At 37.2% G+C, this 17,626-nt stretch overlaps 1 protein-coding gene and 1 pseudogene across 2 annotated transcripts in view; one reads left to right on the top strand and one right to left on the bottom strand.

Moving 5' to 3' along the window:
* The first annotated feature begins 5,129 nt into the window (after positions 1-5,129).
* On the top strand, positions 5,130-8,487 carry LOC307196145 (phosphatidylinositol 4,5-bisphosphate 3-kinase catalytic subunit alpha isoform-like; annotated as a pseudogene). The gene is made up of 2 exons: positions 5,130-5,872; positions 6,097-8,487. The product of its transcript is annotated as a phosphatidylinositol 4,5-bisphosphate 3-kinase catalytic subunit alpha isoform-like (transcript).
* Positions 8,488-9,992: 1,505 nt separating this feature from the next.
* PPP1CB (protein phosphatase 1 catalytic subunit beta) overlaps positions 9,993-17,626 on the bottom strand; it is a 38,200-nt gene continuing 30,566 nt past the window's right edge. Inside the window, exons 8-9 of the mRNA XM_079941397.1 lie at positions 15,332-15,466; positions 9,993-12,399 (exon numbers count right to left, since the gene is read on the bottom strand). Of these exons, the coding sequence (XP_079797523.1) occupies positions 12,295-12,399; positions 15,332-15,466 (240 nt within the window). The 3' untranslated portion in view covers positions 9,993-12,294. The remainder of the gene's footprint in view (positions 12,400-15,331; positions 15,467-17,626) is intronic.

Here is a 17,626-nt window from a genome sequence, read left to right on the forward strand (position 1 = left end):
GCCGCTGGGCCTGCGCGTCCGGAGCCTGTGCTCCGCAACGGGAGAGACCACAACAGTGAGAGGTCCGCGTACCGCAAAAAAAAAAAAAAAAAAAAAAAAAAAAAGCTAGGCCTCTTTTCCATAAATGGGATTGCATATAAATTTATAAAAAATGAAATATTTGATATGTACAAAAGAATATTAGTAACATATATGCAAGCTTAGCATAAAACAAAACCTCAGGAAGCCACTGCCCACCCAAAAAGCATGAACCTAAGATCCAAGGAATAGAACATTAAACAATACTGTTGAGATTCTGTATGCTCCTCCTCCTCTCCTTACTTCCCAGCAGAGGTGACTTTTGCTTTTCCCATCCCCCCCTCCCCAACTTACAGGATCTTAGTTCCCCCACCAGGGATTGAAAGTGCCGAGTCCTAGTCACTGGACCGCCAGGGAATTAATTCCCCCATTCCATTTTCTTTTTAGATTTACCGTATTCTTAAACACAAATCTTGTTTGAAAATTTAATACTCTTTGTATTCTTCATAGTTTCAAGATTTAGACACACTAATGAATGACAGTAAATCATTTTCATTCCTGTGTAGGATTATTCTGTAAATATACCATAATGAATCAATGCTTCTGTCAAGTCACTTGTGTTATTTTTTGCTATGAATGCTCTGAGTATTCCCATGCACAGACCTGGTTATCAGCTGCTATGCCTCTGTAAAGCCAAATTAGTTATTTATAGCTTGCACAGGCTCTGATGAGTTGGTGTCTGGTCAGTGCCCGTGTATTAAAGTCAAATATTTTGAATACTACAATACTTCTGTTTATATATGTATGCCCCATGGTGCACTCGTGGTTTTTCCATAAATGCTTTAAAGTGAAACTGATGGGTTTTAGAGTATGCACAGTTTCAACTATACAAGATTATCAATGCTAAATTCATTTCCCAGGTAGTTTTACCAGTTTTAAGTAAGAGTTTCCATTAGTCGACATCTTGCCAATGTCATATTTTCAGTCTTTTTGTGACTAGATTATCTTTTAAGGTGTATTGTAGAGGACAGCTTTATTTTCAGCACCCCTTTTCTAGGAAATGTTCTACTGAACCTCCCAAACCACTTGGGTGTAGAGATAGCAGCTATATTCATGCAATATCATCTCTCTCCTTCCTCACTCACTGGAGTCATAAGGGCCGGCCCTTGATTCAAGCTGGGCAAAATTCCCTTCCTGGAATTTTGCACTATGACCAAGAATGCAGCCTGGCTGACTGCTCTTTTATATGGTAGAGATAAAGTCTTCAGAAGTATTAAGATAGAACAATAGTTAGGTAGAAGGACTTTATAAAATTTCTCTCTAGAATAGTTTTCTCCACTGTACCTCACTTTTTTGCTCATTAATGAAAATATCTTTCTTGATTTCTCCCCATTCTTGCTTCTGCCTATGACATAATCCTTATTTGTTAAAATGAGGCAATAGCCTCTCCACTTTCAAGTTTTGATTCCTGGTTTTAAGTGTTCATATTTACTAGGTGACTTCTGAAACACAAAATGTTACACAAAACGATATCACTTTCCTAAAAATATTCGAAGTGGCTCACAGCAAAGATGACTTTAAGGTCAATAAAACAGAACCTAAATAAACTATAGCAAAGGGGAGGCAAGAAAGTACCCATAAGGATCTTGGAAAGTTTGATTCTGAACAAGAGGCAACTTCCCCAGTGTGCCTGTCAGCAGCTAGCTGAGAAACGTTCCTTCAACTAACTGAACACTGACTTCTCATACTTACTAATATTTTACCAAATAAGGATTACAGGTTTGACAACAAACTATTTTTGCCATATAGACCCAGATCAATTTTCTCCTGAGACTATTCCAGCATTCTTGTACGAGACAAAAAGCAGTTAGATGAAGATAAATAAAAACTGCAACTATATTATTTTTTGCTAATTTCTCCAAAAGGTCACAGTGTCAAAATAGTGGTAGTAATAGTGATTTTTGAAACTCATTTGCCATTCATTAAACCAACATTTGCATACGTACTATGTGCTAGGCACTACTCTAGAAGCTGGAGACACATCAGCGAACAAAAGAGACAAAAAATCTCTGTCCATACATTCTAGTCAAAATTAGACTTATCTAGACCCAAAGGCTTCTAAGGACCAAATCGAACAACTTTTTGAAGGAACGCCCAACATATTAACGGATCTGTACAGCAAATAATTGATTTTCTTTCAAAAATGGAATAGATCACAATTTGTGTTAACCTGTCAGTGAGGATACCCAAATAGTTTAGGATACTCACTTAATAAAAGATTAGGGTACCCCACGAAAAACAGGCTGTACAGTACAGTAATAGAAAGCTGATTTTTTTAAAACATATTTATTGAGTATATATGGTGTACTGCTATAAAGTGGTGTTTTCTTTTTTAAATTTATTTATTTAATTTATTTTTGGCTGCGTTTGGTCTTTGTTGCTACTTGTGGGCTTTCTCTAGTTGCGGCGAGCACGGGCTACTCTTCGTTGCGGTGTGCGGGCTTCTCATTACAATGGCTTCTCTTGTTGCGGAGCACGGGCTCTAGGCGCATGGGCTTCAGTAGTTGCAGCTCGTGGGCTCTAGATCATAGGCTCAGTAGTTGTGGCACACGAGATTAGTTGTTCCACAGCATGTGGGATCTTCCCGGACCAGGGCTCAAACCCGTGTCCCCTGCATTGGCAGGCGGATTCTTAACCACTGCGCCACCAGGGAAGCCCTATTAAATAGAAAGCTTTTAACCTAGATTTTTGATATTATCAAATTAATTTCAGTGGTGTTACCAGGCCCCAGCTAGAGATGGGCTACAAAAACCTGGGGCAATTATCCCAGGAGACAGGGATTTGTTTCTAAAACTTAAGGCATATACTGCATCACAGATGTGTAACAGAGAATGGGACCCTCGGCCTCACATAAGTTCTTCTGAGGTATTGAAGTAGGTTATTAATTTTTAATTTGGTAAGTTGAGTAGTTTCCTGAGTTCGACCGGAATACGATTTTTCAAGTGATTCCACCCCTTATGCCTGCATTCTCAGGAATCCTTATTACACTAAGAGAGCTAGAGACAGAGCTCATGTTTACCCCAAGAATGGTGGGGTAGGTGTCAGTCTGTTAATAATCTGTTGGTGACAGCATTTTCAGAAACTATGCCAATATCAGTTTTTTAAAAAATATTGTATTCAATTTCTTTTTTTAATTAATTAATTAATTTATTTATGGCTGTGTTGGGTCTTCGTTTCTGTGGGAGGGCTTTCTCTAGTTGCGGCAAGCGGGGGCCACTCCCCATTGCGGTGCGCGGGCCTCTCACTATCGCGGCCTCTCTTGTTGCAGAGCACAGGCTCCAGACGCGCAGGTTCAGCGGTTGTGGCTCACGGGCCTAGCCGCTCCGCGGCATGTGGGATCTTCCCAGACCAGGGCTCGAACCTGTGTCCCCTGCATTGGCAGGCAGATTCTCAACCGCTACGCCACCAGGGAAGCCCCCAGTATCAGTTTGAGAATCACATATTGGAGGCAGTCGGATAAAAAAAGTTTCATCACGCCGGTTTTGTTTCCTCGGCTCTTTTTTCCTAAGAAATACACTAGGAGATTTAAGACTTAAGTTATTCCAGTTAAATGTATTACATACATTAAGGACTCCTCTGGACTACTTCTTTCCTGTTGTACTGTATTCTGTCTTTGTGACTTTGTCAATAATCATGTTTATACATGATAGACTATAAATTAGTGTGCTAAAAGGCACACTATTGTAATAATAGTGAGAGGCCCTCTCACTATTAAGAGGACTTCACTATTAAGAGGACTTCTTAAATACTCAGACTTAAGAAGCTGCAAAAATTAAAACACATCTTACTTGGTGAGCCCAGGCCAGGCTTGACTGAAAACCTCCAGGGATAGATCTTAGGTTCCCACCTTTTTGCACGCAGTACCAAAGAAATGCTGATTTTCTTTCTGACTTACTTCACTCTGTATGACAGACTCTAGGTCCATCCATGTCACTACAAATAACTCCATTTCGTTTCTTTTTATGGCTGAGTAATATTCCAGTGTGTATGCATGCTAACGCATATATATGGAATCTAAGGGAAAAAAAAAAGGTCATGAAGAACCTAGGGGCAAGATGGGAATAAAGACACAGACCTACTAGAGAATGGACTTCAGGATATGGGGAGGGCGAAGGGTAAGCTGTGACAAAGTGAGAGAGTGGCATGGACATATATACACTATCAAATGTAAAATAGATGGCTAGTGGGAAGCAGCCGCATAGCACAGGGAGATCAACTGGGTGCTTTGTGACCACCTAGAGGGGTGGGATAGGGAGGGTGGGAGGGAGGGAGATGCAAGAGGGAAGAGATGGGAACATATGTATATGTATAACTGATTCACTTTGTTATAAAGCAGAAACTAACACACCATTGTAAAGCAATTATACTCGAATAAAGATGTTAAAAAAAAAGATTCGAAGGCAAAATACAAATTACCATGAATGCTAAAAGTTTGAGTCAAAATTATTTAAATAACATCATTTTAGAAAAATTAAAAAAATAAAAAAAAAATGCCGAATCTGTGAGCTTTCAGGCAGTTTGTTCTCGCTCCCTTTCACATACATACAACACACACCTCATAACACATTTGTAATCTTCCATTCTATTGATACCCAGAACAATCTGGATTACAAGTAAGATTTTGTAACCACATTAGCTGGCAAAGATCCCTAAGAGGAAAAAAGATTTACAGCCACTTTTGTGAAAATAAGGTTTAATAAAAACACTGGCAATCTGTACAAGAAAGAAAATAATAAGAAATTAAATAAGTTTATGATTTAATGTCAGCCAATGTAAGAGGTGGTAGCTGAAGGAAGTTTTTACTTTAAATATCTTCTAGGCGGCCGCTGAGGTCTCGGGCTGCTGCCGCCGGGCTGCTGGCGAGGCAGGGCTCGGGCCTGGCCGGGCAACTCCGGAGCGGCGGGGCAGGGGGGCTGGGAGGCGGGGCTGGGACCTCGCCGGGACCCGATGCGGTTAGGTTCTAGGAGCTCCCAGCATTTCTGCCTTGGGACAGCCACGCATCTAATTCTGCAAAGTACTTTTATATGTAAAACTTGTAAAGGATCAGAACAATGCCTCCAAGACCATCATCAGGTGAACTGTGGGGCATCCACTTGATGCCAAGACTCCTAGTAGAATGTTTACTACCAAATGGGATGATAGTAACTTCAGAATACCTCCGTGAGGCTACACTAATAACTATAAAACATGAACTATTTAAAGAAGTGAGAAAATACCCTCGCCATCAACTTCAAGATGAATGTTCTTACCTTTTGTGTTACCCAAGAAGCAGAAAGGGAAGAATTTTTTCATGAAACAAGACGACTTTGTGACCTTACGCTTTTTCAACCCTTTAAAAAAGTAACTGAACCATTAGGCAACCATGAAGAAAAGATCCTCAACCGAGAAACTGGTTTTGCCGTTGGCATGCCAGTGTGTGAATTCGATATGGTTAAAGATCCAGAAGTACAGGACTTCGAAGAAATATTCTCAATGTTTGTAAAGCTGTGGATCTTACGGATCTCAATTCACCTCATGGTAGAGCAATGTATGTCTATCCCCCAAATGTAGAATCTTCACGAGAACTGCCGAAGCGCATACATAATAAATTGGATAAAGGGCAAATAATAGTGGTGATTTGGGTAATAGTTTCTCCAAATGACAAGAAGTATACTCTGAAAATCAAACCATGACTATGTGCCAGAACAAGTAATTGCTGTAGTGATCAGGAAAAAAATTCAAAGTATGTTGCTATCATCTGAACAACTGAAACTCTGTGTTTTAGAATATCAGGGCAAGTATATTTTAAAAGTGTGTGGGGCTTCCCTGGTGGCGCAGTGGTTGAAAGTCCGCCTGCCGATGCAGGGGACACGGGTTCGTGCCCTGGTCCAGGAGGATCCCACATGCCGCGGAGCGGCTGGGCCCGTGAGCCATGGCCGCTGAGCCTGCGCGTCCGGAGCCTGTGCTCCGCAACGGGAGAGACCACGACAGTGAGAGGCCTGCGTACCGCAAAAAAAAAAAAAAAAAAAAAAAAAAAAGTGTGCGGATGTGACAAATACTTTCTAGAAAAATATCCTTAGTGTAAGTATATAAGAAGCTGTATAATGCTTGGGAGGGTGCCTAGTTTGATGCTGATGGCTAAAGAAAGGCTCTACTCTCAACTGCCAATGGATTTTTACAATGCCATCTTATTCCAGATGCATCTCCACAGCTACACCATATACGAATGGAGAAACATCTACAAAATCCCTTTGGGTTATAAATAGTGCACTCAGAATAAAAATTCTTTGTGCAACCTATGTGAATGTAAATATTCGAGACACTGACAAGATCTATGTTAGAACAGGTATCTACCATGGAGGAGAACGCTTATGTGATAATGTGAACACTCAGAGTACCTTGTTCCAATCCCAGGTGGAATGAATGGCTGAATTAAGATATATACATTCCTGATCTTCCTCATGCTGCTCGACTTTGCCTTTCCATTTGTTCTGTTAAAGGCCGAAAGGGTGCTAAGGAGGAACACTGTCCATTGGGCTGGGGAAATATAAACTTGTTTGATTACACAGATACTCTAGTATCTGGAAAAATGGCTTTGAATCTTTCGCCAGTACCTCATGAACCTGAAGATTTGCTGAATTCTATTGGTGTTACTGGATCAAATCCACATAAAGAAACTCCATGTTTAGAGTTGGAGTTTCACTGGTTCGGTAGTGTGGTGAAGTTTCCAGATATGTCAGTGATTGAAGAGCATGCCAATTGGTCTGTATCCCGAGAAGCAGGATTTAGTTATTCCCATGCAGGACTGAGTAACAGACTAGCTAGAGACAATGAATTGAGAAAATGCTAACAGCTCCAAGCAATTTGTACATGAGATCCTCTATCTGAAATCACTAAGAGATTTTCTGTGGAGCCACAGACACTTGTGTAACTATCCCTGAAATTCTACCCAAATTAACTCTGTCTGTTAAATGGAATTCTAGAGATGAAGTAGCTCAGATGTACTGCTTGGTAAACGATTGGCCTCCAATCAAACCTCAACAGGCTATGGAGCTTCTGGACTGCAATTACCCAGATCCCATGGTTCAAGGTTTTGCTGTTCAATGCTTAGAAAAATATTTAACAGATGACAAACTTTCTCAGTACCTAATTCTGCTAGTACAGGCCCTAAACTATGAACAGTATTTGGATAACCTACTTGTGAGATTTTTACTCAAAAAAGCATTGACTAATCAAAGGATTAGGCACTTTTTCTCTTGGCATTTAAAATCTGAGATGCACCATAAAACAGGTTTCGCCTGCTTTTGGAGTCCTATTGCTGTGCATGTGGGGTGTATTTGAAACACCTGAACAGGCAGGTTGAAGCTATGGGAAGAGCTCATTAACTTAACTGACATTCTCAAACAAGAGAAGAAGGATGAAACACAGAAGGTGCAGATGAAGTTTTTAGTTGAGCAAATGCGGCTACCAGATTTCACGGATGCTCTTCAGGGCTTTCTATTGCCTCTAAACCCTGCTCATCAGCTGGGAAATCTCAGGCTTGAAGAGTGTCGAATTATGTCCTCTGCAAAAAGGCCACTGTGGTTGAATTGGGAGAACCCAGACATCACATCAGAATTACTCTTTCAGAACGAGATTTTTTAAAATGGTGATGATTTATGGTAAGATATGCTAACACTTCAAATTATTTGCATTATGGAAAATATCTGACAAAATCAAGGTTTTGATTTTCAAATGTTACCTTATGGTTGTCAATTGGTGACCGTGTGGGACTTACTGAGGTGGTGAGAAATTCACACTATTATGCAAATGCAGTCTAAAGGAGGCCTGAAAGGTGCCCTGCAGTTCAACAGCCACACACTACATCAGTGGCTCAAAGACAAGAACAAGGGAGAAATATGCAGCCATCGATCTGTTTACATGTTCATGTGCTGGGTATTGTGTTGCTATCTTCATTTTGGGAATTGGAGATGGTCACAATAGTAACAACATGGTTAAAGATGATGAACAACTGTTTCATAAAGATTTTGGACACTTTTTGGATCACAAGAAGAAAAAATTTGGTTATAAACGAGAGCGTGTACCATTTGATTTGACCCAACATTTCTTAATAGTGATTAGTAAAGGAGCCCAAGAATGCACAAAGATAAGAGAATCTGAGAGGTTTCAGGAGATGTGTTACAAGGCTTATCTAGCTATTCGGCAGCATGTCAATCTCTTCATAAATCTTTTCTCAATGATGCTTGGCTCTGGAATGCCAGAACTACAATCTTTTCATGATACTGCATACATTCGAAAGACCCTAGCTTTAGATAAAACTGAGCAAGAGGCTTTGGAATATTTCATAAAACCAATGATGCACACTATGGTGGCTGGACAACAAAAATGGACTGGATCTTCCACACAATTAAGCAGCATACTTTGAACTGAAATGATAACTAAGAAACTGAAAGCTCAGTATCTGGATTCTATACTGCACTGTTAATAACTGTCAACAGGCAAAGACTGCACAGGAAATGCACAATCCATGAACAGCATTAGAATTTACAGCAAGAATAGAAATAAAATACTATATAATTTAAATAATGTAAACGCAAACAGGGTTTGATAGAACTAATTCATTTCAAAATTAAGCTTTAGAATAATGTGCAATTTCATGTTATGCCTTAAGTCCAAAAAGGTAAACTTCATGATTGTTTGTATCTTTTTTTAAAAAACAAAAAATCCCCCAAAATATATAGAAATGATGAAGAAGGAAAAAGAATGATTTTTTTGTCTTGCAAATGTTTCATGTTTTGGAATGTGGACACAACAAAGTCTATTATTGCATTAGGTCCATGTAAACTGGAGTTTGATGTTAAATTACACTAAGATTGGAAAATAATGAAATTTTCTTATTAAAAATTTTTTTTCTAATCAGGGGATTTATTTAGAAATTCTGGCATTCAAAAGTACAGGTAAAACTGAACAAGAGATCAAACTTTCTACACTGTATCTAAATTTCACTTTTGTTGAAACATTATAAAGAGAATAAAGATAATAAAACTTTCATCATATACTTATAGGGAATCAATTTATGTTTTATTGAACTGCTGTTGATTTTGCAAGGTACCCTGTCACTTTAAACTCTCTTTAACCACTTTTTAGCTGTTTAAGGAAATTATAAAACACTGAAATCTACTAGCAAAAAAGGGATAGAGTATTTCTACGTGAGGGCACTGGTACAGTCAGGCTATTAAGTGTTTTCTCAGGCACAGCTTTTATTCAAGGATGGATTTACAAGGAAGAGAAGAGGTGGATTGAGTCAGGGCAGCAAGAGTAAAGTAAGCCTATTTTCCTTCTCTAAACACATTTTTAATGTAAAGATGTGAAAGAAAAAAATTTGTTCTTTTGGTTCAGAAGTTAACAGTTGCCAAGTAGACACAGGAATGTACGTGAACTTATATATGGAGATATACTTAAGTTCCTTGGCTCGATATAACACACTTTTATATACTCTTAAGGGACACATCTCAAGATGCTCCTGGTTTTCCCTTAGACAAATTTTTTTTTTTTTAAGGCCTATTATAACCTCTTCCACTTCCAACCAGCCACATTTTAAACTTTAAAATTCTGCTTGCAGGTATTTTGACTCAACATTTTGAACAAACCTGTCCTGCTGATCATGATTAAAATTGGTCCCTGGGCAAAATTAAAATAATGAATGGTAAAGCTTCAAATGCAATTTGTAGTTGATTCTTTCCATTCAAGAACAGAAATGGACCATAATAATCCATGTGATCATCACATTATCACAGTTATCTAGTGTGTTTAATGACTCTGAATGTCATGACGTTTAGAATAAATCTGAATATAGAAAATTATTAAAAATCAGAGGAAAAATGATATAAATTAGCAACAGGGAAGAACAAATTAGTGACACTAGAATTATAGGATATTTTTCTGCTAAGAAAGTTTTATTTATTTCAAGTAGCAGAGTTACCAAGCAAATAATATTTGTAATGAACACATTATAGGAATAGAAGCTGTTAAAGTATTTTAAGACTGCTTGAATAATTTTAAAACATGATAAATTCCTATTCTTCAAATTCAGCGACCAATATTAATTTGCTTAATTAGTGACTATTTTTTTCATATTCAGTACTGACCTGGCTAAATTACTACAAAAACCCAGTATGTAGGATCCAAATTAATGTGTTTTGACTATTACTAAGATTAATAAAAGACTGCCCTGTCTCCTGCCAAAGGTTTATTTTCTAGACCCCCTTCACACTACGCTGATAAGAATACATCTAAAATTCTATTAAAAATTGCTCAACTTACTCTTCAGCTAGGAAGATATTTAAATCACATTAGATAAAAAGCCTGTGTGACCTAACCTAATACATCATATGCAGTACATGGACAATTTTAAAAAAGAACCAATTCAGTATGCATTAAAAACATTAAAATCTATTTGAATAAAATGTGTTTAAATGTCTCATTGTAAAGGAAAAAAAAAAAAGGAATAAAATAACCAGTCAGGCTTCATATCAATTAGACAACTTTTACTAAATGAGAAAACTACATTTAAAATGTGCTTTAAAACAAAATGGAATTAGAAAAAAAAGACATATGCGTTTGAAAGAACGTTGCACTGTGCTGAAAATCAAATCTCTTGCAGTAATACAATACGCCAATTCTTAAAACGTAAGTTAACAGAATTCTCAATTTAACAATTTCAAAGACGATATTAAGGTCAAGAATTTCACATCTATGGTAGCACTTATAGAAGGGCATTTATAAATATGATGTCCATCCCTATGAAGCTTACAAATTTGACAACGCTCAATAAAAGCTTTGAGAATCACATCCAAAAGTGTTGCATCCAAAGCATCACAAATCTGTGTCCTGTAAGTTCTCCTTCTAAAATCTTTATGTTGACTTTTCTATTCCTGTCATTTGTTAATACTACCCTTAAAAAAAAAAAGAGAACAGGAAAAGAAATGCTGCAATAAACCCTTGATCATGTACAGAAATTATTGCTACTATAGTTCACTACAAAGCATGTCTATACAATATCATATGAACTTTGATCATGAAAAATCAGAATAAAAATCTTTAGTGACATAAGCCTTACAATCGTATACAACATTCACGTGGCAATATTAGACAGTCAAGCACCCAATACCCATAGTTGACAAATGTCCCACTGACCAGCATTCATTTAAATACATCCTTCGTACAGAGGGAGGAAAAAAGAGATAATGTCAGCTTTCCAAGGCTTGTCAAAAAAGGATTCTCATGTTCTGTGGATCTAAAAACAAACAACAACAACAACAACAAAAACCAAAAAACAAAACCAATGCAGGTGAGGGTGTTACCAGAAAGTTAAGCATGCCAAAAAGGTGTTTCGTGCGAATTAAAACCTAAAGCCAAGGTACCACATAATCACATTACCAACTAGTTGGGTATACTAAATGAGCCTTATCTTAAAGTTAAATGAAAATGCTACTGCACAATAGAGCATCAATAAGTTAAAATTAGAGTGCACAAATCCAAATCAGTGGCAATTTCTGTATAAAGCAAAATATTCACTATCAGCTGTAATGTTTGCCCAAACTGATTAAATCACTCGATTGGACAGTTTGCATATTTTTAAAAAATATCTCTAAAATTCCTTTTTACTGTAATGAGGCATAAGTTTTCTTAGTAAGATCAAACAGGTACATAAGTAAATAAGCAATGGAAAATTAAGGTCGATGAATGTCTTTAAAGCTCTTCCCACATTTCACTTTTTAAAATGTCTGGGAAAAAATTTAAAGAATTTACATTATTTTAGCAAAAACAAACAAAACAAAACAAAAACAAGCCCCAAATAATTAAACAACCAAGCAACACTAAAACCACATTACACAGATGGATCATCATGCTTTCATCTGGTTTAACTATCACATCTAGTTTAACTGGGATGCTTTTCAACTTTAAAAACTGTGATACGTGAAGATGTAAATTTAATGGGCAATTCTGAATTTGGATTTAACTTTGTTGAATATTATAACAGAGTATACTTATTACAATACAGTGTAGCACATCTTTCTATTAGAAAAAAATTTAAGATCCTTTACCCGTCTCCTTAAGTTAAAGGTGTGACATCATAAAGGGTGTCAAATGGCTGGATGGTTTTACAGTGCACACTTATATATTATGAAGTATGTCCTTAACAAATCTGATGGTTTCTTTACAGAGTTCCTTTCTTCACCTTTTCTTCGGTGGATTAGCTGTTCGAGGTGGAGTGACGGGACGTCCTGAATTCAGTCCACCATATTGGTACTTAGCTTTCTTTTCAGATGGTTTCAATATCTTAAAGTAAATAATTTAGTAACAATGTTATTTTTTCAAGTACAATAAGTTTAAGGAAATTACTGTTACAATAGTGGGCCTTTCAATAAATGACATCAATTATAAAACTGTAGAAGAAAACAGCAAAGTTCCACAAACATTTCTCACATTTAAAGAGTACAGTAAATGTCTGAATATTGCTATTACTGGTCATTCCATTGATAATTTTAAAATTTTATTTATTTTATTTTTTATTGGCGTATAGTTGCTTTACAAGGTTGTGTTATTTTCTGCTGTACAAAAGCTCAAGTACACAAATCCCTTCAACTACCCAATCCTTAGACTTAAGTATCAAAAAAATTTTCAAATTAGCGTATCTGTATGACGAAGAAAGAATACTAGTTTAAGAGTCAAAACACCTAGGTTCTCATCATAATTCTTCTACTATTTAGAGGGTAATTAGTCACAAACTCTTCAGATCTTAATTTATTATGTGTACACAGATCTTTTATTTTAAAAAAACTATATTAGATACCATAAAGTTCACCCATTAAAATGTAACAAGTCAACAATTTTTTATATACTTGCAGCTATACAACCACTGCTATAATCTAACATTAGAACATTTTTGTCACCTCAGGAAGAAACCTTGTTCCCATAAGCAATCACTCCCTCCCTATTTCCATTCTCCACTCCCCTAAAACTCCCTTCAACTCCAAGCAATCACTACTTTACCTTCTCTATTGATTTGTCTTTTCTGGCTATTTTAAATAAATGAAACCACACAATGCGTGGTCTTTTGTGACTGGCTTCTTTCACTAAGATAATGATTTTGACGTTGTAGCATATATTAGTCCTTCATTACTTTTTTTTTTTTGGCCATGCCATGCGGCTTATGGGTTTTAGTTCCCCAACCAGGGATCAAACCAAGGCCCTTGGCAGTGAGAGTGCAGAGTCCTAACCATTGGACCCACCAGGAAATTCCCAGTACTTCACTACTTTTAATTGCCAAACAATACGCCATTTTACGGATATTCCACATTTTGTTTATTCACTCTTTAGCTAGTGACCATCTGGGTTATTTCTACCTTTGGCTGTTATAAATAATGCTCCTATGAATATGCATATACATGTATTTGAGTACCTGTTTTCAATTCTTTCAGGTATATACCTAGGAGTGGAATTGCTGGGTCATACAGAAATTCTATGTTTAACTTTTTGAGGAACTGCCAAACTGTTTTGCGAAGCAGCCACACCATTTTCCATTCCCACTATCAATGCATAAGGTTCCAACTTCTCCACATCCTCACCAATACTTGTTACTTTCTGACATTTAAAAATTATGTTTATTCTTCTGGGTGTAAACACAGCTTTAATCTACATTTCAGGTAGAGAATTTCAGTATTTACATAAAAAACGTGTAGAAAAGATTCATAAGCATTTTTATTCACAGTGTCATAGTGCCCCGGTGGGGCGGGGGCGGGATATATTAATACAACTCCATTATGGCAACTGTTGAAGGATAAGGCCTGGTTACTATGTTTAAACTGAAAATGAGAAATCAAACATTTAGCATTCAAGTCTACTAACTGATAGAAACAAACCCCTTCTACATTTAAAAAGAGAAATACAGTGTGTGATATTAAGGACATAAAATAACCTTTGCAAAAAGCTAAGTATTAAAGTGACTTAAGTCCATGAACAAGAATGATTTTAAGGAGCACACTAAAGTTAAAGCTGGTCTCTCTCTCTTTTTTTTGCGGTACGTGGGCCTCTCACTGTTGTGGCCTCTCCCATCGCGGAGCACAGGCTCCAAACGCGCAGGCTCAGCGGCCATGGCTCATGGGCCCAGCCGCTCCGCGGCATGTGGGATCCTCCCGGACCGGGGCACGAACCCATGTCCCCTGCATCGGCAGGTGGACTCTCAGCCACTGCGCCACCAGGGAAGCCCTGGTCTCTTTTTAAAATGTAAATGTCTCTATGTTCACAAATTGATACTTTAAGATTATTTGGAAAATTTTTCTTAGGTAAATATTCTACATTATTTTAATCGAAGTTCATAATATAACTCTCTCCACTCAACGCCTGTCCTACCTATTCATCTTGCAGAAGAAAACAAAATCTAAATTATTCACTGAATTTACATTCTTTTAGTAGGTAAGCCACTATCTAAGGATTCATACAGGAATTTAACAATTTAAACATCTGCATCAAGAATGACTGACACGACTCAGGTTTCCTAAAACTCTAATTATGGGTTATATACCAAAAAGACTGGAGCGTTTGTGAATGAAAATAGAAATCTCTAAAGGAGTCTATGAGTGATTTTACTTCTGAACAAAACTGATTTTCTATACTAACTGAAGGGAAGAACACAATCTGAAAGAAAATTCTTCTGACAATAGTTTAAATTAGATTTCTAGTTGTTAAAACCTTTTGGTTACCAAAGGGGAAAAGGGGTGGTGGAGGGATAAATTAGGAGTTTGGCATTAGCGGATTCAAACTACTATATATAAATTAGATAAACAACAAGGTTCTACTGTATAACACAGGGAACTATATTCAATATCCTGTAATAAATCACAATGGAAAAGAATATGAAAAAGAATACATATATATGTATAACTTAATCACTGCTTTACACCAGAAACTAACACAACATTGTAAATCAACTATACTTCAATTAAAAACAAAAGAGGGGCTTCCCTGGTGGCGCAGTGGTTGAGAGTCCGCCTGCCAATGCAGGGGACACGGGTTCGTGCCCCGGTCCAAGAAGGTCCCACATGCCGCGGAGCAGCTGGGCCCATGAGCCATGGCCGCTGAGCCTGTGCGTCCGGAGCCTGTGCTCCGCAACAGGAGAGGCCACAACAGTGAGAGGTCCGTGTACCGCAAAAAACAAAACAAACAAAAAAAGAGATTTCTAGTTGTTCAAAGTTTATATATTATATCATACCTGAAATGAACACATCAAAGTTTCATCCACACTCATCATTCCACCAGCATTATCAAACTCGCCACAGTAATTTGGGGCTGAAAATAGGGTTACCAATTGTCGCTTAGCAAAGAATTCATATCCATCTTCCACCACCTGGCAAAGGAAAAGTCAAAAGAAAAAACACACTTATTTATGTGTTCTTTGAAATTCTCAACCATTAATACTAATTAAGATTAATGTGACAAATACCTGAAAAAAAAAACAAAACCCTGTTTTGTTTTGGAAGCTTGATTTTTGTTCCACTTTCTAATTTCCTATTAGTATTACATAGCCACACACTGAAAACTTTTACTAAGTTGAGCTTACTGTACACAGATCACGCTACAAAAAATTAGCTGCCTATAGATTACACTTCTTTGTGTGTAACTCTTTTCCTTAATGATTTAACATGACTTCTAGAATCTGTTGTCAATTCCTGAGTGAACTAAACAATTTGTGTTTCCCAGTCTACAGATTTGAGAGGTATGCAATGACATGTAAATATTTTCTATTTATTTTTAGTAGGCAAGAATACTTTCTAAAGTCTTCTAGGTATTCTGATTAAGCAAAATTATCCTACAATACTTGGAGAAAGCACTTCCACAATTATTTACATTTTTATATAATTCCTACTTTAGTATCAGGTACATGTGCCGGTTGTTATTACCTCATGGTAAAATTTAGATATTAACCTTTTCTGTTAAGACTCTGTCCACCTTATCTACTCCAGCTCAGCATACTGCTTGGCACTCAGTATGTCCTTTTAATTCTTAGTTTGCTCGTTCACTTATTTATTCACGTATTTACTAAAGAACAGGGTTTTAAAAAAAGGAAATATCTGTAGTTTGTGTTGTTTCCCATCATAAATCTCTTAATTTTAGAGACAGTAAGTTTGAAAATAAGCAGAACAGGATTTTGGAGGTGTCTAGAAAAAGATCATGCAAACTAAGGTAGTTCAGTAACCTGACTTTTAAAAATCATCACTATTTCTGAAAAGATAAATGAATAGAGACCTATAGCTGAAAAAACTGATTATCAGTGGATATTTTATTAGGAAACTCAGCAACTCTGCCCTGTTATCTTGTGGAAGACTTATTTTAATTTACCTAAACTATAAATACAATGTTCACTGATTAAAAAATATGCCAAAAGCAAAGGATTTGGGGACATAACTTCACTTAATTGAACTAGGAAATTTTAATAGAAAAAAAGGCATTTGATATACAACATGTGCAGAAAATGAAGGGCCTGTCATCTTTGTTATCACATAGGATCACATAAAGAAGGTAGAAGTAGTCAAGGGTTATGGGCAGCAAGACCACAGAAAAAAGGGGAGTACTGTAGAATAGCATATAATTAACAAATTTTGCCTTAACGAAGAAATAACAAGGAATCTTTAAGTATTATACTTACAAATTTCAAATACTTAAAAAAGTAGCAAAAAAAGATTTTAAAAAATGCTTTTCAATGTATTTTAAATTAGTTATGTTCTAGAGAGCATGAGGACTTGATATATTGTTAAAATAAGCTTTTGTTAACAAACACTAACTACATGTTACAATATGTCAGTAAATTCACAAGGCAGTGGATATTCAAAGGCCAACAAGTCACAATTCTCTCCTTAAAGAGTATATAATCTGGGCTTCCCTGGTGGCGCAGTGGTTGAGAGTCCACCTGCCGATGCAGGGGACACGGGTTCGTGCCCTGGTCTGGGAAGATCCCACATGCCGCGGAGCGGCTGGGCCCGTGAGCCATGGTCGCTGAGCCTGTGAGTCCGGAGCCTGTGCTCCACAATGGGAGAGGCCACAACGGTGAGAGGCCCGCGGAGTATATAATCTATCGGTGAAGGACAAAAAACCCCCAAATACGCCTAAATTGTACATGTATTTTTTTCAATGAAAATTCAAATACACACAAAACTAGAGAGAGTTCAATAAACTCCCATTTACTCACCAACCTGATTCAATAATTACCAAGACTTTGCTACATTTATTTCATTTACCCACCCCCGCTTTTCTCTGCTGATGTATTTTATTTTTTTAACATCTTTACTGGAGTATAACTGCTTCACAATGGTGTGTTAACTTCTGCTTTAAAACAAAGTGAATCAGCTACACATATACATATATCCCCATATCTCCTCCCACACTCCTTATCCCACCCCTCTACGTGGACACAAAGAACTGAGCTGATCTCCCTGTGCTATGTGGCTGCTTCCCACTAGGTATCTATTTTACATTTGGTAGTGTATATATGTCCATGCCACTCTCTCAC

The sequence above is a fragment of the Stenella coeruleoalba genome, assembly GCF_951394435.1.
Source record: "Stenella coeruleoalba genome assembly, chromosome: 13".
In the NCBI taxonomy this organism is placed as follows: domain Eukaryota; kingdom Metazoa; phylum Chordata; class Mammalia; order Artiodactyla; family Delphinidae; genus Stenella; species Stenella coeruleoalba.